At 41.9% G+C, this 27,470-nt stretch overlaps 1 protein-coding gene across 1 annotated transcript in view; it reads left to right on the top strand.

Moving 5' to 3' along the window:
• FRMD3 (FERM domain containing 3) overlaps positions 1-27,470 on the top strand; it is a 309,241-nt gene that overhangs the window by 206,600 nt on the left and 75,171 nt on the right. The window contains exons 5-6 of the mRNA XM_060100743.1: positions 4,258-4,355; positions 16,244-16,367. Of these exons, the coding sequence (XP_059956726.1) occupies positions 4,258-4,355; positions 16,244-16,367 (222 nt within the window). The remainder of the gene's footprint in view (positions 1-4,257; positions 4,356-16,243; positions 16,368-27,470) is intronic.

The following is a 27,470-nucleotide window of genomic DNA, read 5'->3' on the forward strand; positions in this document are numbered from 1 at the left end:
AGAACATTTCTTATCACCCCAAAAAGAAAGCCTATACCCATTAGCAGTCACTACCCACTCTCCCATCCCCCAGACCCTGGAAACCACTCATCTACTTTCTATCTCTATGGATTTCCCTGTTTTAGACATTTCATATAAATGGAATCAAATGGTATGTGGCTTCGGCCTGCTTTTGGCTTGAAAAATTTATTCATTTATTTGTTAAGTACTTCCTCAGTTCCTGCTGTCTGCAAGGGCTATATGAGCCACCTAAATAAGTAAATAAAGATATTTGTCCTACCCTCTGGGTGCTAACACTGTAATTAGGAAGATCAAATCAAATACTAATGCCAGGCATTATTTCATCAGGGGCCAAAATAGCTCACTTTTGTCACTTGTTTTCTTTAAAATCTTGACCAGAGGATAAAAATTGAATATGTGTCACAATATAAATTAAGGATGGGTCTTTTGTTGGTGATGTTGAGAAAAGTCCCATTTGAAAGTAAAAGGGTACAAAGTTTTAGTTAAATCCCTCTCAATTAAATTTGCTAGCACTTCCCTGCATTTGTCTGAATAACTAAGGTATGAATTGTGCGACATTGCAAACATTTTTATGTCTCCAAAGGAAATTAAGACAATACAGGTAGAAGTGGGCTTTTCTGAGTCAGCACAGTCCTTAGAGTTCAAAAGGAATCTACAAACTATGGAATGACTCAGGTACTTGTGATTTAAACCCTATCTTGAAAGAATTTGGTTTTTATTGTTTGATAAGTTATTTTATCATAAGATTAATCTAAAATTTAAGAATTTAATAAATGAGAAGCTAAGATCACATTCATGACCAGGCTAAGGGGTAAAGAAACATTGAGAAAAAAGCAGTTTTAAAAGAGCAAAACAACAAAAATACTCACCAAAAAGGATATTTGAAATCATTTTTTTAATCCTTTTATCTCTCCATTTACACAGTCACCTTACAGTCCTTTAGATTTCGGAGGCATTTGTAAATGCTATATATAATTGAATGTAGTAAAAGCATGTTGGTTTTAAATTTTTTAGTAAGAACCACCTTTAAATTCATGTTAGATGGAGAAGCATATCATTAATGTTGGCATAATAATGTATGCTCCAGATCCTCTTGTGTTTTTGTTGCTTAATTCTTTCATGCAGGGAGGGGTGAGACTGAAGGAAAATGCATTATTATTATTATTATTTTGGTGTCTATTATATTTAAAAATGAGTATCTGGACCTGAAGCCATTTGTAAGGCTCAGTGGATTATGTGGAATCCATAATAATCCATGATTATCTCTAGAGTTCACTAATATGAGCAAGGACCCAAACTCAGCTGTTGTGAAAGCGGATTTTCTTTTCTCAGGAAGCTTTTGTCAAACTCAATTTCTGAGTTATGGGATCAGAACCCAGATGTCTTATTCATCAGTAAATATTTATTTGAAACTATTTTCCACTACTAAACTCACCAACACGTGGAAAGGAATGCTCTTTGTTCAATGCATACGTGCAGCACGTAGAAAAGAAACTTGATGGCACTTAGCCAGGTAGTTTACATTCTTTAAGAAAGGAAAGATTTTATCATCTCAAGTATTTGTGTGACCTTGGTATTGTGAATGATCTAGGGCCATGGTCCTCAAAGTCACGTCCCTGGGTTAGCAGCAACAGCATCACTTGGGAACTTGGCCCCTGCCCCAGACCTGGGATGGGGCCCTGCAATCTGTATGTTCACAAGCCCTCCAGGTAATTTTAAAGCATGTCAAATTTTAAGAACCATTACTCTAACCATTACTTTCAAAAGTATTACTCTAAGGCAGTTGGATTTTCAAAAGTATTCGTTTCTTTAGGCAGATATTAGAGTGTACAATTCAGTGGGTTTAGTATGTTCTTAAAGTTGTGCCACCATCACCGTGATCTCCTTCCAGAACATTTTTATCACTGCAGTAGGAAACCTAGTATTCAAGCAGTCTTTCCCCATTCCCCACTCCCCCCAGCCCCTGGCAGCTACTAAGCTATGTTTTTGTCTCTGTAGGTTTGTCTATTCTGAAATTTTATACAAATGGAATCATATAATATGTGGCCTTTTTTTTTTTTTTTTTTTTGCGGTACGCGGGCCTCTCACTGTTGTGGCCTCTCCTGTTGCGGAGCACAGGCTCTGGACGCGCAGGCTCAGCGGCCATGGCTCACGAGCCCAGCCACTCCGTGGCATGTGGGATCTTCCCGGACGGGGGCACGAACCCGTGTCCCCTGCATCGGCAGGCGGACCCTCAACCACTGCGCCACCAGGGAAGCCCATATGTGGCCTTTTATATATGACTTTTCCCTTAGCTTAATCTTTTCAAGGTTCTTCCATGTTGTAGCATGCGTCGGTAGGTACTTCATTCCTTTTATGGCTGAATAATATTCCATTGTATGGATATCCCACTTTCTTTTATCCTTTCATCAGTTGATGGGCATTTGGTTTAGCTATTATGAAGAATGCTGCCAAGAGCACTCATATACACATTTTTGTGAGGACCTAGATTCTGATTTAATTGGGTCTAGGGTAGGGTCCATGTTGGTATTGTTTAAAAGCTCCTCCAGGTGATTCTAACATGCAGTCAGGCTGAGAACCTCTGGTTTAGAACCTTATTACTCAAGTGTGGCCCATGGGCCTGCAGCTCAGCATCACTGGGGAGCTTATTAGAAATATGGACTCTTGGGCCCCACCCAGACCTACTGAACCAGAATCCACATTCTAACAGCATCTCCGGGTAATTCACAAGCTCACTAAAGTGTGAGAGGCACCAGTTTAGGGAGATACTCTGGGTCCTTGATGGCCAGTGTAATACTGTTCCCGTGACAAAATGTACACTAACTCCAGATAAGGAATTTATTAGGGACTACCTTTATGTCCTGCACACAATTCCATACAAAGTTGGGGACAGAGAGTGTCATTTGAACCTCCATCGTGTGCCCAGTGCCTAGCACTGTCATGGCATAAAGCGGGTGTGAGATAAAGATTCATCGAGTGGAAGCACCAGGGAGCCACTGAACCCTTCAGTGCATCTGTGTGTCCAGGGATGGCGAGCTCCAGCGCTCGGGGATGTGGGGAGGGGGGGTGCGCTGCCAGCACCTGAGTGATCTGAGTACCTTAGTTACGCGCTCTGAGCGAGGTTGTGCATGAGGCTGCTCACAGGCTGAGTAAAGATCAGATTGTTTGAGCCCTGGAGGTAGTGACTGGGACCGATTGGGTGGTACTCCCCACCTGGCCTCAAGAACCTGGAGAGAAGAAAAAAAGTTTGGTCTCTGCGACTTAAACTTCAAAATAAACAGAAAGAATCTTCACACACCTATAAAGTTAGTCAGAAACAATAGACCCCAGGCCTGAGCCGTCAATGAAAGAATCAGTCCGGCAAAGACATAGGAGGAGATCTGAAGAGGGCGTGATCAGCGTAGAGGAACAGAGGGGACAGTGACAAGATGAGCCTGAGCCAGGGGTGGTAAACTGACACCCCCCCCCGCACCCGCCATCCCCAGCTGAATCAGGCCCACGCGTATTTTTCGTTTGGCACTCCAGTGTTTTCAAAAATAGAGTTTGCTGCAACATTTAACATTCAAAGGATTTCACTTCTAAACCCGTTGCCGTGACCCTGGAGCTGCACAGCAGCTGACCCCTTCGTGGCAGCCAGCACCCTCTGTTCTGCTTCCCGACCCCCTTACCACAGCCTGTTTCACTCAGTAACAGGTTTGTCTGGCCCTGAGGCCATCTGTGTGCCATCCCTGGAGAAGCGGAGAGGACACTAAGCAGATGTCCGTTCGTGCTGTGAATAAGTTGGCTTTCTGGCCTCATAACCAAGTCTTCTTGAGGTTGATTAACATGAGTCTGTCTGCCCCCGGGACTCGTCTCTGTAGACTGAGTCCGATTCCTGAGTCCTCATTACACAGAGAGCTCGGGCAGCCTGTAGCTGAGGTGCTAGTGGTGGTGACAGTGGCTGTGGTTGTCCTTGTGTGGGACTTTCTGCCAGGGACGGTGGCTGCTAGGCCCTGTGGCTCTCCTCCATCCTTCCTGTATCTCTTTGGAAAGGGCCAGCCACACAGCTCTGGAAGCTGCTGCAGACACTTCAGGTTTTCTGAACTCTGGGGGCTCCTCCCAGTTTTCCTCTCCTTGCCCTCTGAGGGGCTTGGGTAGGACTCTGGTGACCCAGGTGCATGAAGCATGAGCAATCCGTCCACTTCTTCCAGGCCTCGGCCAGAACTTAGGGTGACTCTTTCTCCTTTTGCATTGCAGGTACCTTTTGTACCTGCAGATTAAAAGAGATGTTTTCCACGGTCGACTGCTGTGCTCCTTTTCAGATGCTGCCTACCTGGGTGCCTGTATCATCCAAGGTAAGTGTGGCCACGGCTGCTCATCCCCACCATTGTACTGGACAGTAGAGCTTTGGCTGTTCAGAGACTCCCTCCTCCCCAGCCTGTGCCCATCCAGCCCGTGTCATGGTTTGAGGCCAGGCAGGGCTGGGTACTTAGCAATGGACCCCCGCCTCCCCTTCCCTCCCAAGCCTCTGGGGTCCTGGTGGAAGGCTGGGCTGCAGTGGTCACAGGGGCCTCTGCAAGAACGGAGGTCCTCAAGGCCCCGAGGTAGAGCTCAGACTCTCTGTTTCAAAGGGGCTGGAATGCTTGACTTTGTAAGAGGCTCTGAAGGGATATGGGGTGTTCTGTGCTCTGAGCTCCGACCACCAGGTGTGGGGCGTGGTGGGTATATTGAGCGGGGAATCTATGTCCAGGAAGGTAGGTGTCAAAGAGGTGTCCTTTCAAACCTTTGAAGTGAAATATCAAAGCATTTATACATATGTATTCACATGAATAGTATGTGTATATATGTGCACTGTATCTAATGCTTCAGCTTTTCTAGTCACGGAATATGGTGAGGAGATCACCAGGCTCACAGCCTGTCATTCTGCAGTTTGAACCTGAATTCCCATTTCCTGGTTATTTCACCATAGACAAATGATTTAAACTCTTTAAGCTTCGGTGTCTTCATCTATTGAATGAGGTGGTCATACTTGTGTGACAATTTCATGAGACTCATTCTCAGGGTTGAACAAGCCCCAGAAGGTGGGGCATTGGGAAGCAGCAAGCATAGAGGACCCAGGGTAAGCTTCTGGATGTTTCGACCTGTAAGAAAAAAGTGTTTGAGAGAAGGCTGTCTCCAGAGCCCAAGGCAGAGCATCGTCATGGGGACGGGCCCAGGACCCAAGTGAAGAGTGACTCAGATGTTCTGTTCCCCTGGGTCAGCTGGGAGGCAGCTGGCAGCAGGGCCTGCTTGGAGGGAGTCAGGTGTTCCAGCCATTTGTAGCATGAATGCTGATGGCGTGTTTATGAGAGAAGGGGAGGGTGGAGAGGGGAACTAGGAGAAGAGAGGAGGGCTGGAGGGGAGAAGGAAGGAAGCAGGTGAGGACAAGGGGAGAGAGAGAGAGATTACCAAGTGAGCATGTCACCCTTATAAAGGATCTGAAATAATGAAGGAGCTTATGATGGGGTCATAAGTGGATCATGACAATCGTCTGTCTGATCACAATTCCAACCTTCATTCACAGCTTAAGAGAGACACCCATCATTCTCCTGGGGGTTTCACTGTCACTCACCACTGTCCCCATGGGATGCTCTGTGCTGTGAAATAGTTCCTAGGACCCTGTTTCCAGGTGTATGTGCTCTCTGAGAATTCTGAAGTCTATCTGTGTTGCTTTTCCCCATCCGCTGGGAGGAACCTAGTGCCGCTCAGCAGATTTTGGCAGTGGTGTTAAAACCCTTGGAGATACTCAAGTTTAAAGTTAGAATGACAGTGATAGCCTGATGGGAAATAGTCCTTCCATCTGCCCCAAGGTGGAGTGTGTGCTTCTGAAAGCTGCCTTTCTTATATAGAGCTAAGGAAGGTTCAAACCCCATAGTTCTTCTTCCCTGTGAAGACTGCACGTTCCTAGTTAGGGTGCACTGTCTTCCATGAGGGAAAAGCGAATCGATACTAATCCAAGCAACAGACTGGCATATGAGGATTTCAGGACGCATTTAGGCATTAGTGAATCATGGTCAGTTGTCCAAGGACAAGCTCAATATGGATCTGTAATGGGAAAACTCTCCATCCTGTTTTATGTTTGAAATAAAGCCACAAAGCCTCCATCCAGATGATCAGTAACCTATTTTATCCCTCGTTGCTGTTATCACTGACCATACTCACAGATGCTGTCGAGAGAGCAGAGTTGGAAGTGAACTGACAGACCTCAAGAAAACCTTTCAGCTCTAAAACGCAGCAGTGTCCATGGACCATTTGTAGCAAATCCAGTAAAAGCTGGATTCATCAAGTTCTCTGATGCTCGGGGTGGTATTACAGCAGCTCTAGAGATCATTACAAATGCAGATAAAGATCTGCTTTGTCAGAACTGCTTATGCTTACAGAGAGTGATAGGGAATGTGGAGTAAATGATTAGAAAGCAGAGGACATGTGACTTTTTACTGGCCCCTTGTTTGCTAACACTCTTTGAAGGAGCATGTTTTAAGCTTCAGAATATTGAGTGTATAAAACAGGCAGCCACCCAGAGTTTTGCCACCTGTACCCACTGAATACAATGAGCATATTCAATACATGCTTTGCATTGTCTTCATAATACCAATTGCAAAACAAACACACGAAACCCTAGGAACCTATTTATGTTCTTTCTTGATACAAATATCTTTCCTGTTCCTTCTACAAAACAGCAATATGGCAGGATTACTGTTCTTATCTCCCCTGCCTGGTGTGTCCAATCCCTGTGGGTCTGTGGCTCCGTCTTGATATTCAGAACTCCGTTCAGATGTCACTTCCTCTGAGAAGTCTTCCTGGACTACTAAAGTAGCCTCTCTCTGCACATCATTCTTCTCATGCCTCTGTTCTGTTGTCTTTTAAGCACTTATATTTGAAATTATCTTGTTGAGTTGTTTGGGGGCTTATTATACGTTGCCCCTTAAGTAGGATCTAAATTCCATGGAAGTGGAACTCTGGGGTCTTTTTCACTGCAGTATCCCCATGTCTGGCACACAGTAAGTTCTCCACTAAATATGTTAAGTGAACTAGGGCGCTTGCCTAAATTGCACCAATGTATGCTTTATTTCTATACTTGGGAAAGAGTGGTTGTTTCACTACCTCATCCACGTATTTGTCATGTGTTCTCTCAACATTTATTGAAGAACTCCTAGGTGGCAGGCCAGTGCACTGTGAAGTCCCTGTGGGGGGAAGGGGACAGACAAGTAAACAGGAAGCTGTGATGATGTGTTAATGTCTAAACAGAGGGACACACAGGGTCCCTGCTCTGAACCCAGGAGGGCCCCCCACTCAGCAAGGGTAGTCAGGGAAGGTTCCCAAAGGAGTTGACCCTGGGGCTGTAACGTCCTGTATCTCAAGTTCTTTTGGAGTGAGTCCTCTCCAAACCAGGGGAAATGCCATTGTCATGCTTGCCCTTTGTACTTACCATCACCGGATCACACTCATCCTTTTGCTTCAACTCCTGGATTTTGCTGACAATTAAATTCTCTTTAATTTTAATTTAATGTAACCTTAATTTACATTCTCACAAGCCATCCCATGTACTGTATGTTATTTGTTGTAACTTTACCCTCATCGTCACATGTGGGAGAGAGAACCACAGGCTCCTTACCCAACTCCTCTATGGAAAACAAAATTTGAAGTTAGAGGTCCTTAATCATTTATAAATGGCCTTTTGCTTCAGGGGAAGTCAGAGTTAAAGACAAGCTTTAAGGAACAAGAAAGCTGGGCATGTGATGGGGGAGACGTCGACATTTACCTTGTCAGCAACCCTGTGCAGTTTCCATGGCATTTCTTCTCTAGTTTGCTGGCATTTGCCAGGCTACTTATTTGCTGTGTTTAGCAGTACAAGGCCATTGACAAGTTTTCCTGGAAAGAGAAATGCCTACCCAAAACAAGCACAAACAACGCCACCTGTCAACTGTGCAAGGTGACATTGCATCGGACATGGCCTAGTTTAATATCAGTGGTCCATGCCCTGTGGAAAAGCAGGCACTGGGTTATACCATCCCCTAAATTTTGGGGTCCATAGCCAGCTCACAGGGGCATGTGTATGTGTGTGTGTTTGCGTGTATGTGTAGGTGTGTTATGTGTGTTTCTTTTGAAACTTAGATTGAGTTAATCACCAGTTTGTGGCTCACTTTTCATCACTGGTCCCATCTATTGATTGATTGATTTCCCTTTTTTCATTATTCTCCATTTCTGTTCCTAAAGGCAACAACTGGGTTCATGTATATCTTTGACTTGGCATACATCCTTATAAAATGATTAGTATTGTCTTGTGTGTATATACTCTTAAGTTTCATAAATTAAATGGGGCTATAGAACTCATTTAATCCTTCCTTTTTATGCTCAGAACACTGAGGAATCTATTCACGTTTCTGGGTATACATCTATTTTGTTGCTTTTAATTGCTACAGAGTATCCAGTAGGGTGCATTGCCCATGTGCTATTTACTGCTCCCAGCAATAATGAACACCCAAGTTGCCCCATATCTTTTTTTGCACCTAGAGTTTTTAGAATATATGCCCAGAAATGGATTGCTGGGTAATAATATTAGGCTAAATACTCCCAGCTTGCTCTCTAGAAGAGCCGCGTGCACCAAGAATCTCTGGACGTGTACAAGTACTTCTATTTCTTCATGTCCCTGCCAACACATAGAATCATCCGGCTTCCTAAACTTTTTGTTAATCTCATAGGTGTAAAGTGACATCTTCTAGTTTTGGTTTGCACAGCTCTCATTACTGATGAGTTTGGGCAGCTCTCCATACATGAGGCCTTTGGGTTTCCCCTTCTATGAATTGGCTGTTGATATTCCTTGACCATTTTCCTATTGGAATTCCTGCCCATGTACTTATACATTTGTAGGGATTCTTTCTTTATTCTAGATATTAGCCTTTGTCAGATTTAGATTTTGCAAATACGTTATTTCAACTTCCCTATTATTTTGACTATGATGTCCTTTAATGAACAGAAATATTTTGATTTTGATATGATCAAATTAATCAGTTTCCCCTCTATGGCTGATGGCATTTTGGGTCTTATTTTACTTAAAATAAGTCCTTCCTCCTGTGGTATACATTTTAAGTTGTTTTCAGAACTCTGTAATTTGAGCTCTATTAAGAAGCTTTAAAGAGCTTTGCTTTCCTCCCAGTTTTATCCTTTTACAGTCATTACATGATTCAACAATGAGGGAGAGTAGATACAGATTACTGAGTTGGATGTGATTTTGCAGATGTGCTTAAGGCATATTGATTTCTATCTACTTCAAAGTCATGTTGGTGATCAAGTTCCTCAGTACCATTTTCCCACCATCTTTAATCTACTTTCCTGGGCCATTTCTGCCTAAGATACTTGCCCCTTCTGGCTCATTTCCCTTAGCAAGCTTGTGGAATCAGGACAAAGTATTCCCACTGCAAGAGCATCACCTTTGCTGCTTCAGGCTCTGCTCAATGCATATCCTAGGTCCATCTTCTCATAGACCCTCTGGGTGCTCAGAGATGTGCAGGCATTTCTTTTTACCCTTAAAGACCCTCTGGACGTACCCTATATTAGAACCTGGCAACAACTTTAATCTGGGATGCTCAGCCATACTTTGATACACACTCTTTAATTTGAAGAGCAATCCATTTATTTTAAAGTACAATCCTCTTGGGTACATTTATGTTATGATTTTTCATTGATTGAGCCACACCTGCACAAATATCAGGGCGAGCAGCTCCGGCCAGGGAATTCCTCAACTCAGAAAATTAACTGTGAAAGGAAACTTGAGGAACACCCAGTGGTTTCCAACTACAGGTGGTAACACCTCCTATTGTGGGGAGCATTTGGAAGCATTGGGAGGCATTTTTGGTGGTCATAATATCTGGATGTGCCACCAGCACTTAGTACCTGAAGGGTAGGGGTGCTAAATGTCTTACCATGCCTTGGAAGGTCTGAAACAATAAAGAATTGTTTATTTCTTGTTCATTTCCCCAAATGCTAATAGTGCCTCTTTGAAAAACAATGATTTAAACTCCTTTATTGTATAGATGAAGAAAATGAGACCCAGAGAGTTCGGCAAGTGCCCAAGCACACACAGCTAAATCTGAACTAGAATATGACCTTCTAGACACTCAGGCTGTGGTCTTTCCATGGATACAAACACATTTCGTTGGGTGAGCTTGTTCCATGATCTTCTTTTGGGTGGTGGGAGCCATTCCGTGTACACCCTGCTCTTGTTTTTTGGGTTTTTTTAACATCTTTATTGGAGTATAATTGCTTTACAGTGTTCTGTTAGTTTCTGCTATATAACAAAGTGAATCAGCTATACGTATACATATATCCCCATATCCCCTCCCTCTTGCATCTCCCTCCCACCCTCCCTATCCCACCCCTCTAGGTGGTGTGACCCTCTAGGTCACAAAGCACCAAGCTGTGCTATGCAGCTTCTTCCCACTATCTATTTTACATTTGGTAATGTATATATGTCAGTGATACTCTCTCACTTCATCCCAGCTTACCCTTCCCCCTCCCCGTGTCCTCAAGTCCATTCTCTACATCTGCGTCTTTATTCTTGTCCTGCCTCTAGATTCTTCAGAACCCTTTTTTTTTTTTTGATTCCATATATATGTGTTAGCATACGGTGTTTGTTTTTCTCCTTCTGACTTAACACTCTGTATGACAGACTCAGGGTCCATCCACCTCACTAAAAATAACTCAATTTTGTTTCTTTTTATAGCTCAGTAATATTCCATTGTATATATGTGCCACATCTTCTTTATCCATTCATCTGTCAGTGGACACTTAGGTTGCTTCCATGTCCTGGCTATTGTAAATAGTGCTGCAATACACATTGTGGTCCATGACTCTTTTTGAATTATGGTTTTCTCAGGGTTTATGCCCAGTAGTGGGATTGCTGGGTCATATGGTAGTTCTATTTGTAGTTTTTTAAGGAACCTCCATACTGTTCTTCATAGTGGCTGTATCAATTTACATTCCCAACAACAGTGCAAGAGGGTTCCCTTTCTCCACACCCTCTCCAGCATTTACTGTTTGTAGATTTTTTGATGATTGCCATTCTGACCGGTGTGAGGTGACACCTCATTGTAGTTTTGATTTACATTTCGCTAATGATTAGTGATATTGAGCATCCTTTCATGTGTTTGTTGGCAATCTGTATATCTTCTTTGGAGAAATGTCTAATTAAGTCTTTTGCCCATTTTTGGTTTGGTTTGTTTGCTTTTTTGATATTGAGCTTCATGAGCTGCTTGTATATTTTGGAGATTAATCCTTTGTCAGTTGCTTTGTTTGCAAATATTTTCTCCCATTCTGAGGGTTCTCTTTTCGTCTTGTTTATTGTTTCCTTTGCTGTGCAAAAGCTTTGAAGTTTCATTAGGTCTCATTTGTTTATTTTTGTTTTTATTTCCATTTCTCTAGGAGGTGGGTCAAGAAGGATCTTGCTGTGATTTATGTCAGAGTCTTCTGCCTATGTTTTCCTCTAAGAGTTTTTTTATTTTTGGAATTTTATTTTATTTATTTTTTTATACAGCAGGTTCTTATTAGTCATCAATTTTATACACATCAGTGTATACCTCTAAGAGTTTTATAGTGTCTGGCCTTACATTTAGCTCTTTAATCCATTTTGAGCTTATTTTTGTGTATGTTGTTAGGAAGTGTTCTAATTTCATTCTTTTATGTGTAGCTGTCCAGTTTTCCCAGCACCACTTATTGAAGAGGCTGTTTTTTCTCCATTGTATATTCTTGTCTCCTTTGTCAAAGATAAGGTGGCCATATGTGCTTAGGTTTATCTCTGGGCTTTCTATCCTGTTCCATTGATCTATATTTCTGTTTTTGTGCCAGTACCATACTATCTTGATTACTGTAACTTTGTAGTATAGTCTGTATTCCGGGAGTCTGATTCCTCCAGCTCCATTTTTTCCCCTCAAGATTGCTTTGGCTATTCAGGGTCTTTTGTGTTTCCATACAAATTGTGAAAAAATTTTTTCTAGTTCTGTGAAAAATGCCATTGGTAGTTTGATAGGGATTGCACTGAATCTGCAGATTGCTTTGGGTAGTATAGTCATTTTCACAATGTTGATTCTTCCAATCCAAGAACATGGTCTATCTCTCCATCTGTTTGTATCATCTTTAATTTCTTTCATCAATGTCTTATAGTTTTCTGCATACAGCTCTTTTGTCTCCTTAGGTAAGTTTATTCCTAGGTATTTTATTCTTTTTGTTGCAGTGGTAAATGGGAGTGTTTCATTAATTTCTCTTTCAGGTTTTTTATCATTAATGTATAGGAATGCAAGAGATTTCTGTGCATTAATTTTGTATCCTGCTACTTTGCCAAGTCCATTGATTAGCTCTATTAGTTTTCTGGTAGCATCTTTAGGATTCTCTATGTATAGTATCATGTCATCTGCAAACAGTGACAGTTTTACGTCTTCTTTTCTGATTTGGATTCCTTTTATTTCTTTTCTTCTCTGATTGCTGTGACTAAAACTTCCAAAACTATGTTGAATAAAAGTGGTAAGAGTGGGCAACCTTGCCTTGTTCCTGATCTTAGTGGAAATGGTTTCAGTTTCACCATTGAGAACAATGTTGGCTGTGGGTTTATCACATATGGCCTTTATTATGTTGAGGTAAGTTCCCTCTGTGCCTACTTTCTGGAGAGTTTTTTTTGAATTCTGTCGAAAGCTTTTCCTGCATCTACTGAGATTATCATATGGTTTTTATCCTTCAACTTGTTAATATGGTGTATCACATTGATTGATTTGCATATATTGAAGAATCCTTGCATTCCTGGGATAAACCCCACTTGATCATGGTGTATGATCCTTTTAATTAGGTGTTGGATTCTGTTTGCTAGTATTTTGTTGAGTATTTTTGCATCTGTGTTCATCAGTGATATTGGCCTGTAGTTTTCTTTCTTTGTGACATCTTTGTCTGGTTTTGGTGTCAGGGTGATGATGGCCTCTTAGAATGAGTTTGGGAGTGTTCCTCCCTCTGCTATATTTTGGAAGAGTTTGAGAAGGATAGGTGTTAGCTCTTCTGTAAATGTTTGATAGAATTCACCTGTGAAGCTATCTGGTCCTGGGCTTTTGTCTGTTGGAAGATTTTTAATCACAGTTTCAATTTCAGTGCTTGTGATTGGTCTGTTTATATTTCATATTTCTTCCTGGTTCAGTCTCAGAAGGTTGTGCTTTTCAAAGGATTTGTCCATTTCTTCCAGGTTGTCCATTTTATTGGCATAGAGTTGCTTGTAGTAATCTCTCATGATCCTTTGTAGTTCTGCAGTGTCAGTTGTTACTTCTCCTTTTTCATTTCTAATTCTGTTGGTTTGAGTCTTCTCCCTTTTTTTCTTGATGAGTCTGGCTGATGGTTTATCAATTTTGTTTATCTTCTCGAAGAACCAGCTGTTAGTTTTATTGATTTTTGCTATTGTTTCCTTCATTTCTTTTTCATTTATTTCTGATCTGATGTTTATGATTTCTTTCCTTCTGCTCACTTTGGGGTTTTTTTGTTGTTGTTCTTCTTTCTCTAATTGCTTTATGTGTAAGGTTAGGTTGTTGTTGTGAGATGTTTCTTGAGGTAGGATTGTATTGCTATAAACTTCCCTCTTAGAACTGCTTTTGCTGCATCCCATAGGTTTTGAGCCGTCGTGTTTTCACTGTCATTTGTTTCTAGGTATTTTTTCATTTCCTCTTTGACTTCTTCAGTGATTTCTTGGTTATTTAGTAGTGTATTGTTTACCCTCCATGTGTTTGTATTTTTTACAGTTTTTTTTTCCTGTAATTGATATCTAGTCTCATCGTGTTGTGGCTGGAAAAGATACTTGATACGACTTAAATTTTCTTAAATTTACCAAGGCTTCATTTGTGACCCAAGGTATTATCTATCCTGGAGAATATGCCATGAACACTTGAGAAGAAAGTGTATTCTGTTGTTTTTGGATGGAATGTCCTATAAATATCAATTAAGTCCATCTTGTTTAATGTATCATTTAAAGCTTGTGTTTACTTATTTATTTTCATTTTGGATGATCTATTCATTGGTGAAAGTGGGATGTTAAAGTTCGCTATTATGATTGTGTTACTGTCCATGTCCCCTTTTATGGCTGTTAGCATTTGCCTTATGTATTGATGTGCTCCTATGTTGAGTGCATAAATATTTACTATTGTTATATCTTCTTCCTGGATTGATCCCTTGATCATTATGCAGTATCCTTCTTTGTCTCTTGTAATAGTCTTTATTTTAAAGTCTATTTTGTCTGATATAAGAATTGCTACTCCAGCTTTCTTTTGATTTCCATTTGCATGGAATATCTTTTTCTATTCCCTCACTTTCAGTCTTTATGTGTCCCTAGGTCTGAAGTGGGTCTCTTGTAGACAGCATATATATGGGTCTTGCTTTTGTATCCATTCAGCCAGACATTGGTCTTTTGGTTGGAACATTTAATCCATTTATATTTAAGGTAATTATCAATATGTATGTTCCTATTACCATTTTCTTAATTGTTTTTGGTTTGTTATTGTAGGTCTTTGCCTTCTCTTATAGGTCTTTCCTTCTCTTCTTCTAGAGAAGTTCCTTTAGCATTTTTTGTAAAGCTAGTTTGGTGGTGCTGAATTCTCTTAGCTTTTTCTTGTCTGTAAAGGTTTTAATTTCTCCGTCGAATCTGAATGAGATCCTTGCTGGGTAGAGTAATCTTGGTTGTAGATTTTTCCCTTTCATCACTTTAAATATGTCCTGCCACTCCCTTCTGGGTTGTCGAGTTTCTGCTGAAAGATCAGCTGTTAACCTTATGGGGTTCCCTTGTATGTTATTTGTTGTTTTTCCCTTTTAATATTTTAATATTAAAAATATAATATAATTTATATTATAAAAATTATATAATATTTAATTTTATAATATAAATATTATAAAATCTGCTTTTAATATTTTTTCTTTGTATTTAATTTTTGATAGTTTGACTAATATGTGTCTTGGCATGTTTCTCCTTGGATTTATCCTGTATGCAACTCTCTTTGCTTCCTGGACTTGATTGACTATTTCCTTTCCCATATTAGGGAAGTTTTCAACTATAATCTCTGCAAATACTTTCTCAGTCCCTTTGTTTTTCTCTTCTTCTTCTGGGACCCCTATAATTCGAATGTTGGTGCGTTTAATGTTGTCCCAGGGGTCACTGAGACTGTCCTCAATTCTTTTCATTCTTTTCTCTTTATTCTGGTCTGTGGTAGTTATTTCCACTATTTTATTTTCCAGATCACTTATCCATTCTTCTGCCTCAGTTATTCTGCTATTGATTCCTTCTAGACAATTTTAAATTTCATTTATTGTGTTGTTCATCATTGTTTGTTTGCTCTTTAGTTCTTCTAGATCCTTGTTAAACATTTCTTGTATTTTCTCTATTCTGTTTCCAAGATCTTGGATCATCTTTACTATTATTACTCTGAATTCTTTTTCAGGTAGACTGCCTATTTCCTCTTCATTTGTTTGGTCTGGTGGGTTTTTACTTTGCTCCTTCATCAGCTGTGTATTTCTCTGTCTTCTCTTGCTTAACTTACTGTGCTTGGGGTCTCCTTTTCACAGGCTGCAGGTTCGTAGTTCCCATTATTTTTGGTGTGTGCCCCCAGTGGGTAAAGTTGGTTCAGTGGGTTGTGTAGGCTTCCTGGTGGAGGGGACTAGTGCCTGTGTTCTGGTGGATGCAGCTGGATCTTGTCTTTCTGGTGGGCAGGACCATTTCTGGTGGTGTGTTTTGGGCTGTCTGTGAACTTACTATGATTTTCGGCACTCTCTGCTAATGGGTGGGGTTATGTTCCTGTCTTGCTAATTGTTTGGCATGGGGTGTCCAGAACTGGAGCTTGCTGGTCATTAGTGGAGCTGGGATTTAGTGTTGAGATGGAGGTCTCTGGGAGAGTTCTTGCTGATTGATGTTACCTGGAGCTGGGAGGTCTCTGGTGGACCAATGTCCTGAACTCGGCTCTCCCACCTCAGAGGCTCAGGCCTGACACCTGGCCACAGCACGAAGACCCTGTTAGCCACACACCAAAGCAACCCAAACGTTTATCTTTCTGGCTTGACAGAAGTTGCCATATTGCTGCTAATGTTGGAAGGTCTCCTGAAGAGGCAGGGGTAGGCTGTGGTTCAGTGCCGGGACAAGGACACTGCTCTTGTTGTTTTTAACCTTTCTTTTTCTCTTTATTTTTTCTGGTTACAGCTGAGCTCGGTGACTATGATCCTGATGAGCATCCTGAGAATTACATCAGTGAGTTCGAGATTTTCCCCAAGCAGTCACAGAAGCTGGAAAGAAAAATAGTGGAAATTCATAAAAATGAACTCAGGTAATAAGGGTAGACATTTGTAGAAATGATAGAGGTGAGAAAGTGTTCTTATTGCAGGGAATGTGGAAATCGTGTTGTGAAGAATATTTGTAATGTATGGGTAGACTCTTTCAGGTGGCAGGTCAGTATTTCTGGGCACTGTCAAGGTCCTCCATCAGTGACAATCTCAATAATGTGGGGTCCCCTGTGTGGCTATTCATGAACCATCAGCAGTTATTAGAGCCATATATTTTCTTCTGGGTTTTAACAACCCTGAGTTTCTGAACATGAAATCTAGGATAAATAAGTAATCCTTTCTATTTTGAATTTTGCATTGCCTCTTCCCCTCCTGTGGCCATTGCTGAAAGCTTTGACTCCAAGTAGAGTAGAATCCATTGACAAGGTTTCCTTTGCTGAGCTGCTTTCAAGATGACAGATTCAGCATCTGCTTCTCTTTTCCTTGTCTGTGATGCTCCAGGATGATTGATAACTACAGAGGAATAGGAGTAGCGAAATCACATACAGTATTTATTCACTGTGGACCAGACACTGTTCTCAGTACTTGTGCACATTGACTCATTTAATCTTCACAACAACTTAGGAGATAGGTGTCATGGTTGTTCCCATTTTACAGATGAGGGAACTGAGGCACAGAGTGATTAAGCATTTTACCCAGGATCACACAGCTAGCAAGTGACAGAGGCTGGATTTGAATCTAGGCAGCCTGGCTCTAGAGTCTGTGCCCTAGAGCATTGTGATGCTTCTGTTCTGCATAGGCTACCAGGAGGGAAATGAAGCATGAATAGGAATCATCACCAATTTGGAATCCAGGTAACTCAGGTATTCTAATCTGTAACTAGAATATAGATCCCTGCAAATCACAGAAAATTCATTTTGATAATCATAGCAAGCCTGGGCTGTGCTATGACAAGTATGGATGAAGAACTGTGCGTGCTGAGATGCTCCCATCTTCTGCGCTTCTGGTAATTATAAAAAAAATCAAAAACAAAAAAACCCATAGTGTCACTGGATTATGAATCCTGGAACAAATAACTGTCCCCTTGAGAGAGAGTGCTGAGATCCCTGCTTTATGCAGGCACTCCCCCTGCTGGTAATTCTGAGAAGAGTGTACATGTGGGCATTAAAGGTGGCAGCATAGTTCAGCTTTAAAAAGATGACCTTTGTCCTTAAGAGGGAAAGATGATTAGACATCAAAAATTGTACAGATTTCAGAAAGCAACATGCCATCTCTATGGGTAATTTTAGGGTATTGTCTCCCAATGAAAGCTTTGTTGAAAATATGACAGTCTGCCTACTCTTTTTACAATTTGGGAACAAGCAGGCTAGAGGTAAAAGTAAAGTTCCAGTGCTTCAGTTGAGGGCTTGTGGACCAGCAGTGTCTGAGCAGCACAGGATGAGACCCTCTGGATGAAGCAGCCACATCCACTGTGCAGATTGGTAGGGAAAGGGGATTGAACGGTCTGCTGTGACCAGAATTTGGAGGGTCTCAAATGCTCAGAACATATGATAATAAACATTTTATATATATATAAATTTATTTACTTATTCATTTATTTAATTTTTGGCTGCATTGGGTCTTTGTTTCTGTGCGCCGGCTTTCTCTAGTTGTGGCGAGCGGGGGGCTACTCTTTGTTGCGGTGCATGGGCTTCTCATTGTGGTGACTTCTCTTGTTGCGGAGCACAGGCTGTAGGTGCGCAGGCTTCAGTAGTTGCAGCTCGCGGGCTCTAGAGCACAGGCTCAGTAGTTGTGGCGCACAGGCTTAGTTGCTCCGTGGCATGTGGGATCTTCCCACACCAGGGCTTGAACCTGTGTCCCCTGCATTGGCAGGTGGATTCTTAACCACTGCACCACCAGAGAAGCCCGATAATAAATGTTTATTGAGCTCTTACTGGATGCCAAACACTGTGCTAAGAGCCTTACATGCATTGCCCCACTCAGTCCTGCCAAACTCTACGAGGTTGGTGCTATTGTTGTTCCCTGTCTGAGGTGAAGAAAGCACAGCCTGGAGTGGCTGAAGGACTTGCACTGTTAGTAGCAGAGTCAGGACTTGAACCTTGCTCTTACCTGACACTCATACCCATGCTCTTATCCCCTGTGCTGAGCAGCCATAAGGCAACCTGGTAGTCACATTGATGTTCCACAGTGATCATGATGACTATGGCCCAGAGGGTGGAGACTGTGGCAGGAGGATCAGTTAGAGCTGTCATCCAGGCAAGACATGCTGGGGACCTGAACAAGAATTGGAGTAGAGAAAACTGAAAGAAGAGGATTTCGAGAGACGTTGCAGGAAGACTTGGTGACCCACTGGATTTCATGAGCAAATGAGTGGATCCAAGAAGATTCCAGATTGTTTTTTATAACAAGAAAGCTGTAGATTGGACCTTGTGCCAGCATCTGAATTTGTTGACAACCCTGAAAGTAGTCTTTATGTATCTAGAGAACAGACAGGGTCAACAGTCAGCTATGGTTTGTAGACCTTGGAAGTAAACTCCATGGCTTGGCCAAAGCTGCTTTCCTGTGGCCCAACACATTTGTAACACCCAGAAAGCCCTTGTGAAGAAGTCAAAGTTGTATGTCTGGAGGATGAAACAGCCAGATATCCTGTGATATTGAAAAGAGACATTCAGAGGGTATTTTCCTATGTGTTTTTACTCCTTTTTCTCCTTAGGTAGTCATGTGTTACCTTCTGCATCAATGCAGCAGAGAGAGAGAGTTTAGGTTTGGATGGAACGATAAGAAGAGCAGGCTAGCTGACAACGCAGAAGAGAACGGGCTTTCTATCAATAGAATTGGTTGGAAACCTGCTACAGAGACTGAGGTTGCCCTGGGGGATCAGTGAGCCCTTTGCACACAGGTCATGAAAGTATCGATCTTCTTGTGTGTGAATTGGACCTCTGGTTGGATTGCTCTGCAAACCTGACAGTTCCAGGAAGGAGTCATAGATGGCAGAGACCCATATGAGGCTGCACCAAGGTGTTACCATCTTACTCTCCAAGGTTATCACAGCACTCATGACCCTCCCACACAGCAAAGGGATAATGCGTGATCAATGATCTGTTGTTATGGAAACTTCCTGAATGGTTTTCAGTTGGCCTTTGTTGGGGTTTGAGCCCGCTCCCCCCACCCCCAAATAACCTCTTGCTCCCTACCCGGTTTCTGACCCAGTCAAGGAAGAAAACAAAAGAGATGCCAATAGAGACACTCAGACATTAGCAGAAATGACCATGATTTGCCTGATAAACAGGATTAGCTCTGTGGGTTCACAGTCTTCTCCAGCCTTTTTACTTGATTAGAATCCTTCTTCTCCTGTGTTCTCTGTGGAAGGTACTAAAGCTGTGATTCTTGGGAGAAAATGAATCAGGGCGGAAGAACTTTCCTCCTTAGGAGGCTACACAGTGCTTGAAGGTGGACCCAAGATGGATTAATAGACAGGCATTAATAAGGGAGTTCTTTAAGGGGAAGAGAGAGAGACAGAGAGAGAGAGAGAGAGAGAGAGAGAGAGAGAGAGACAGAGAGACAGAGAGAGAGGGAGAGAGAGAGAGAGAGAGAGAGAGGGAGAGAGAGAGAGGCGGAGGGAGGGAGAGAGACTCTGGAATTTTGAGGTGCTTGAAAATATAAGGCCAAGGTTTTAGTAAGAGTTTGCACGGACTAAGTGCTTAGACTCCTTTAACTGTTGAAGAGATTTGTGAGTGAAGATTGAAGTTCGTGGCTAGGTCAGCTTTGCTTCTTCAGATGTGCCATATCATTGACAGGGGGGGAGAAGACATAGTTTTGCAAATATAATATCATAGTTATTGATCATGTCTGTACCAGTCAAGGTAACTAGATTTTCCTGAGGAAACAACTCCAAAAGCTCACAAGAAAGGTTTGTTTGTTTGTTCATTTATTTATTTACTTCTTGCTCTGCTGTATACTCACCAGAGGTCAGCTGGGGGCTGTGCTAGTCATTGTCACTCGAGTCAGTCACAAACTTGAGTTTTCCAGGAAAAAGAGAGCTGTGAAAGGTCTTGCTTCAGCTTGGAAGTGATACATATCACTTCTGCTTTACCACTGTGGCCAGAACTAGCCACATGGTCCCACCCAACAGCAAGGAAGTGCAGTTCTATCAGGTGTCCAGAAGGTGCAGACTGGAAACAGCTGGCAAACAGCTCTTAATGGCCTTCACAATCTCATTGACTAATAGAGTTTTTGTTTTAATAGACTTTATTTCTTAGAAGAGTTTTAGGTTCACACCAGAATTGAGTGGAAGGTATACAGATTTCCCCTATATTCTCTGCCCCAACACATGTACAACCTTTTCCATATCATCATCCATCCCCCACCAGAGTGGAACATTTATTATAATTGATGAACCTACATTGATACCTTAGGGTTCGCTCTTGAGGTTGTATATTCTATGGGTTTAGACAATAGTATAATGACGTATATCCACCATTATAGTATCATACAGAATACCTTCACTGCACTAAACACCTGTGCTCTGCCTTATTCATCCCTCCCTAACCCCTGGCAATTGCTGATCTGTTAACTGTCTCCATAGTTTTGCCTTTTCTAGAATGTCATATAGTTGGGACCATACAGTATGTAGCCTTTTCAAATTAGCTTTTTTCACTAAGCAATATGCATTTAAGATTCCTGCTCGTCTTTTATTGATAGCTCATTTCTTCATATTGCTGAATAATATATTCTGTTGTATGTACCACAGTTTATTTATCCATTCACCTACCGAAGGACATATAGTTGCTTTCAAGTCTTGGCAACTATGAATAAAATTGGTATAATCATCCATGGACAGGCTTTTGTGTGGACATAAATTTTCATCTCCTTTGGGTAAATATCAAGGAGCATCATTGCTGGATTGTATGGTAAGAGTATATTCAATTTTGTAAGAAACTGCCAAACTGTCTTCCAAACTGGCTGTACCATTTTGCATTCCCACCAGCAATGAATGAGAGTTCCTGTTGTTCCACATCTTTACCAGCATTTGGTGTTTTCAGTGTTCTGGATTCTGGCCATTCCAATAGGTATATAGCTAACAGAATTTTATTTAGAAAGATTTTATAAAGGCATCTTTGGGCCTCTTAATAACCTGTGAACTGGAGAATGTAGATATGTATCAATATGTTTCACATTTTTGAATACATATCTATGCTAAAACTCACTGAGGCTGAATAATTCTTCTAGATCAGGTGTAGTTAATAAATTTGTTTGGCTTTCTGGGCTGTATGGTCTCTATTGCAGCCACTCAGCTCTGCTTTTGTAGAGTGACATAGACAATACATAAATGAGTGGGCTGTGATTCACTAAAACTTTATTGACAAAACAGATGGTGGACTGGATTTGATTCATGGGTTCTAGTTTGCTGACCTTTGTTTTAAACATCTAGTAGAGCAGGTCTAGAATCAATTTCTGCTCACTATCCTGACTCTATAGACAATTTTAAGACAAAAGATACATATTTGTTTTTAAAACTATGTATTAGAAATAATCTCATAATTTATAGATTTTATTTGAGTTTGGTATGCAGAGATGAGATCCTAGCAATGGAACTGCTTAGAAATAGGTTATTCCTCCTTCTAGAGCCCTCTGGTGGCTGGAGGAAGCCATTGCAACAATCCCTGGGGACGTGACAGTTGTTATTTTTGACTCTTTTGGTTTCTGTTTTCCACAGCTTTAATCATGACCATCTGGGTTAAGAGGGAATACCCATACCATTAGTCCTGGGGTGTCCTCAGAGGGGGTTGAAGATCAAGAATAAGATTGATTTCACTATCAGGAACCGTGATAGGTTTCTCTGGAGGTTTTCCTGGAGTTTCTACTCAGCTAGTTCATCAGGTTTCTCATTAGAAGCAAAGACCTTTGGATTAGCTTCAGTAACAGGTCATCGGCTTTTAAATATTCAGAAAGCTCAATTGGCGGTGAAGCAGTTTGATGAAGTATATTCCTTGCCCTTAAAGAGCAGAAAAAATATTGGATTAGCCACCCCCATAATGATCTAATGCAGTGAGGTTTGTGCTGGAAGTAATAATGACACTGAGTGTATTTTAAACAGAGTCAGTATCTATTTTTATTTCTCAAAGCTCACAATCTCTGTAAATCATGTGCCATGGCTTCCTGGCAAGGATTTATAGTTTCAAAAATGTCTAGCTTTCTAGGACTACCCTGGTGGTGCAGAGGTTAAGAATCCGCCTGCCAGTGCAGGGGACACGGGTTCGACCCTGGTCTGGAAGATCCCACATGCCGCAGAGCAACTGAGCCCGTGTGCCACAACTACTGAGCCTGCACTCTAGAGCCCGCAAGCCACAACTACTGAGCCCATGAGCCACAATTACTAAGCCTGCACACCTAGAGCCCGTGCTCCACAACAAGAGAAGCCACCGCAATGAGAGGCCCACGCACCGCAACAAACAGTAGCCCCTGCTCACTGCAACTAGAGAAAGCCTGCGTGCAGCAGTGAAGACCCAACGCTGCCAAAAATAAATAAATAAAAATGAATTAATTAATTAAAAAAAATAACAGTCCATGGACTACACTCTCACCCAGATGTAGATTCTTTGGCCAAATAATAGTTTTAGAAAATGGAATCTGCTCCCATAAAGTTCTAGCTTTACTTGCAACTGGGGGATTTGGTAACATGCCTGTCACCTACATGACAGCAGCAGCACTCTTTAAAAGAATCATTTGTTCTCTGAGTCGCCACCATCCCTGCTCAGTCAATTCACCTCAGTCCTCCATTGGATTGTTTGAAACCACCTTCTTTTACCAATAAGGAAACGGAGGCCTGAGAAATTAACTTACTCAAGGCTACACAGTTGTGAAGCAATAGAACTTGACCTGAAACCTAAGTGTTCCTGTAAAGCACTCTGATGTCTTTCTAAGTGGCTGTTCTTCTATGTGTCTTGCCCCTGTCCCAGAGCATCACCATATGTCTCCCCCATATCATGGCAGTCACCCAAATTTGTAGTGTTCTATCTAATGCTCTGCACAGATGCAGTTCCTAATGTTCCCCAAGGAGCTTAGGAGAGATAACATCCCTAAGTAAAGAATTAGAAGTTACAGACTAGGGACTCTCACTTCCAGTGAGGATATGGAAAACACGAGAGAGGGATCTCCCTCTAACACCAAGACAGCACCAACAAGCTAGATAAACTACAAAGTCTTTTTTTTTTTTTTTTGCGGCACGCGGGCCTCTCACTGCTGTGACCTCTCCCATTGCGGAGCACAGCCTCCAGACACGCAGGCTCAGCGGCCACGGCTTACAGGCCCAGCCGCTCCGCGGCACATGGGACCTTCCCGGACCGGGGCACGAACCCGTGTCCCCTGCATCGGCAGGCGGACCCCCAATCACTGCGCCACCAGGGAAGCCCCAAAGTCATATTTTAAAAACACATCTGAGAGCTGAGGATGCAAAGAAACCTAAAGGTACTAAAATCCAGAATGCCCTTCCTGGGACAGCAGAGACCTGCTGTTGCTTTTACCTCTGGTGGTGGTGGGAGGGGGAGGAATATGCCAGAGGTGGGGGGCAAGGGGAACGAGCCAAACCTTTAACAAGCATTTAGTGACCACGAGTGGGCTGACCTGACTGATTGGGACCCCAAAGACTCCAGCTACAGAATGAGTTGCACTTTCCCACCACCATTGGACCCCAGGCCTTCACTGAGTGAAGAGGGGCAGTATGCCAACGTCAGACAGGGCAGGAGAGCTGAGTGAAACCCCTCGGAGGCACTGCAGACCTTCAGCCAGGGCAGGACATCCCTTGCCAAGGGCGGGGGACATGAGCACAGGAAGGAAAACAGTCATCTGAGGTGCAGAGAGCCGTGGGTGGGACTGGAGAGCAGAGGAGATTTCCTGCAGCTCAGAAAGTTGGCAGCCAAGCCATAAAGCATGGAGAACTCTCCAGAGTCTCGTGGATGCTAAGATCCCAAGCCCTGCTGAAAGGCAAGTTCTGAGAACCCTTTCAAGCTTTGGAGCCAGTGGTAAACAAACTCTAAAGTTGCAACCAAGTTGCAGCGAAACCTAACCTAACTCAAATTGAGAATTCTACTTTGCGGTAGCAGACCATTCTATTGGTCTTTTACCCAAGAGTTTAATTCTGGAGCTCACAGACCCAAATGGTTCAGGTGGAGCCAATTCCACCCCCTTCCCTGTCCAGCTGTTCTCCAAGCAGCCCAAGTCATTGCTGTCAAGACCCACACCTCACTCCACAATTAACGTCCACTAATAATTTGCATTCATCCTTGGGACGCTGTATGTTTTTGTACTCTATGCAGTGGTATGCTAAAGGAGGATCAATAAGAGAGAGAGTGTTTCTCTTGGCAAAAAAGTTTTCAAGACAGGCAGAGGGAGATACATAGCTAAGTACATAATTACTTGACCTCACCTAGTTTACTAGAAAAGTATTTCTTTAGAGAATTGTTAGTTCTTGAAAAAGAATTCAACTAAACACTGGTCTTTATCTCTAAATGACTCATTAGAGACACTATTCATCTTAGCAGAACAATTCCTGGTGCCAGATTTAAAGGATAGAAAATCATTATTTTCCATTACCAAACAGAGTTTTGGCCAGAAACAAATGTCCAGTGGGAGATTTGAAAGGAAAACAAATTTCTATTTAATTGATCTTAATGTCTTCCTGAAAACCTGACTATTAAATGATTTCCTCCTCAGTGAGTCAGGGGGACTCAGGAGTATCTTAGTGCTCTCAGGGTCTCTACCTTTTCTCCATTGGTTTTGAACCCTTTTCCTTCTCTGAACATTTGTAGCTTTTCTCTGTGTATGAATTTTTAGAATAAGTCTTTGAAATGCTTAGGCATTGGAGATCTGAGTCAAACCCAACACAAATGATACCAATTCGGGGACTTTTATTTTGAAGAGAGCCCTTTGCTCTACTGTAAATATCTTGGCATGCTTCCTGACACTTCCAATCAAAGTCATATTTCTGATTTCAGTCACGTGCAGGGCTAGGAAGGGAACAAATGCTATTCTGAGGGCAAGGAGAGAGCATGCTCTGTGCCAGGCACTAGTCTAATGGCTTTACATCTGTTAACTGCTTATTCTTTACATCAAATCTTGGAGATAGGTACTATTTTTAATCTCCATTATATGGAATCAAACAGACACAGCTTCAGTTGTTTTCTAGTCCTGTGTTCAGTTCCTAAATCAGGGTTCAGCAAACTTTTCCTATCCTAGGCCATTTAGTAAATACCTTAGGCTTTGCACAACATATGGTCTCTGTCACAACCTCTCATTTTTGCCATCGTAGCATGACAGTGTCCACAGAGGGTACCCAAACAAATGGGTGTGTCTTTGTTCCAATAAAACTTTATTTATGGAGACTGAAATTTGAATGTCATGTAATTTTCACAGGGCATGAAATATTATTCTTTGATGGTTTCAAGCCATTTAAAAATGGAAAAAACATATCTAGCTCCAGGGCTGTACAAAACCAGGTGGTGATCCGGATTTAGCCCGCAGCCTCTAGTCTGGGGATCTCTGACCTAGATTAAAAGAAGATATCACTGCTCTCTATTCAGATCTAAATATCTGTCGTCTGGGATGGAATGCCTCAACACTGATAACATGAAATGTTTAGAATTTGAAAAATGCTTCCTAGAAAAACCAGTAGAAACCATGTCATTTGGAAATGCTCAGCCTGGCATCCAGGAGAGCAGGCACATGGCCCTGGACCATATCATGTTGGTCATGATGGTAGCACAGGTCCCGAGAAGCCCTTTGGAATCAGACTGCCTTGGGTTTGCATTCACTCCTCCACCTAATACTTGAGTAACCTTGAGCAAGTTACTTTTCCTCTTTGACTGTCAAAATCCTCATTTATAAAATGAGCATAAGAATTCCTCCTTGGTGAATATTAAGTGAAAATATATATATATACTGCTTCACAATATAAGCAGTTATATATTGCTCAGAACAGGAGAGTTTGGTAAAAGGTTGCTCTGCATGGATATCTCTTATATTCCTGACTATTCTGTTTAGTTCAATGGTGCTTTTAGATTGCATAATACTTCACCCAATAATTCTCTTACTAAAAAGGCAGGACTTGTTTCTCTTTTAATCATTGTAAATGTATAATATATAAAAGAGTATATTCAATATATGTATAATTTAAAGAGTAGTTGAAAAACCACCCATGACCCCCTAACTCTGCTTATGAATTAGAACATCATCAGATGATCTCAAGTCTCCTAACCTGACCCTTCCGGATTACCTCCCTCCCTTCTCTATGCTATTCTGAATTTTAGGTTATTCATTCTCTTATTTTGCTTTTATAAATGTACTCCATACATCAACAAGTAATATATGCTTAGTTTTTTCCTACTTTTGACTTTCATACAAATGGAACCATACTCTATTTGTGTATCTCACTTTCCCCCTACCAACATGATGTTTTTGAGGTTCTTCACATTGATCCATACAGCCATAGGTCTTCTTCTTTTTTTTTTTTTTTTTTTTTTTTGCGGTACGCAGGCAACTCACTGTTGTGGTCTCTCCCGTTGCAGAGCACAGGCTCTGGACACGCAGGCTCAGCGGCCATGGCTCACGGGCCCAGCCGCTCCGCAGCATGTGGGATCTTCCCGGACCGGGGCACGAACCCATGTCCCCTGCATCTGCAGGCGGACTCTCAACCACTGGGCCACCAGGGAAGCCCGGTCTTCATTTTTGCTTCTGTGTAATTAATTTTCTGTCATATGAACATGTCACATTTTATGTATCCATTCTCCTGTTGACATTGGGGTTGTTTCTAGGTTTTTGCTATTACAAAGTTACTATGGCTTCTTGAATACTTCTCATAGGGGTGTATGTAAAAGAGTCCCTAAGTGTAGGTACAAACCTAGATGTAGAAACCAGGTACAAGCTTGTGCCATAGAGTTTGCAGAAGTTCAGCTTTTCTAGGAAATTGTGGCTTGTTTGCTGAAGGGGTTGCTTCATTCACACCTATAATTTATGAGGGTTCCCAGTGCTTCACAGCCTTTTTTCTTTCTTTTCCTTTTTTCTTAAATTCTTAAAAATGGAAGCATAACACAAATTCAGAAAAGCCAACAAAACATAGATGTCAAGCTCAATGAATTATTACAAAGCGAGTA

The sequence above is a fragment of the Mesoplodon densirostris genome, chromosome 6 (genome assembly GCF_025265405.1).
Source record: "Mesoplodon densirostris isolate mMesDen1 chromosome 6, mMesDen1 primary haplotype, whole genome shotgun sequence".
Lineage (NCBI taxonomy): Eukaryota > Metazoa > Chordata > Mammalia > Artiodactyla > Ziphiidae > Mesoplodon > Mesoplodon densirostris.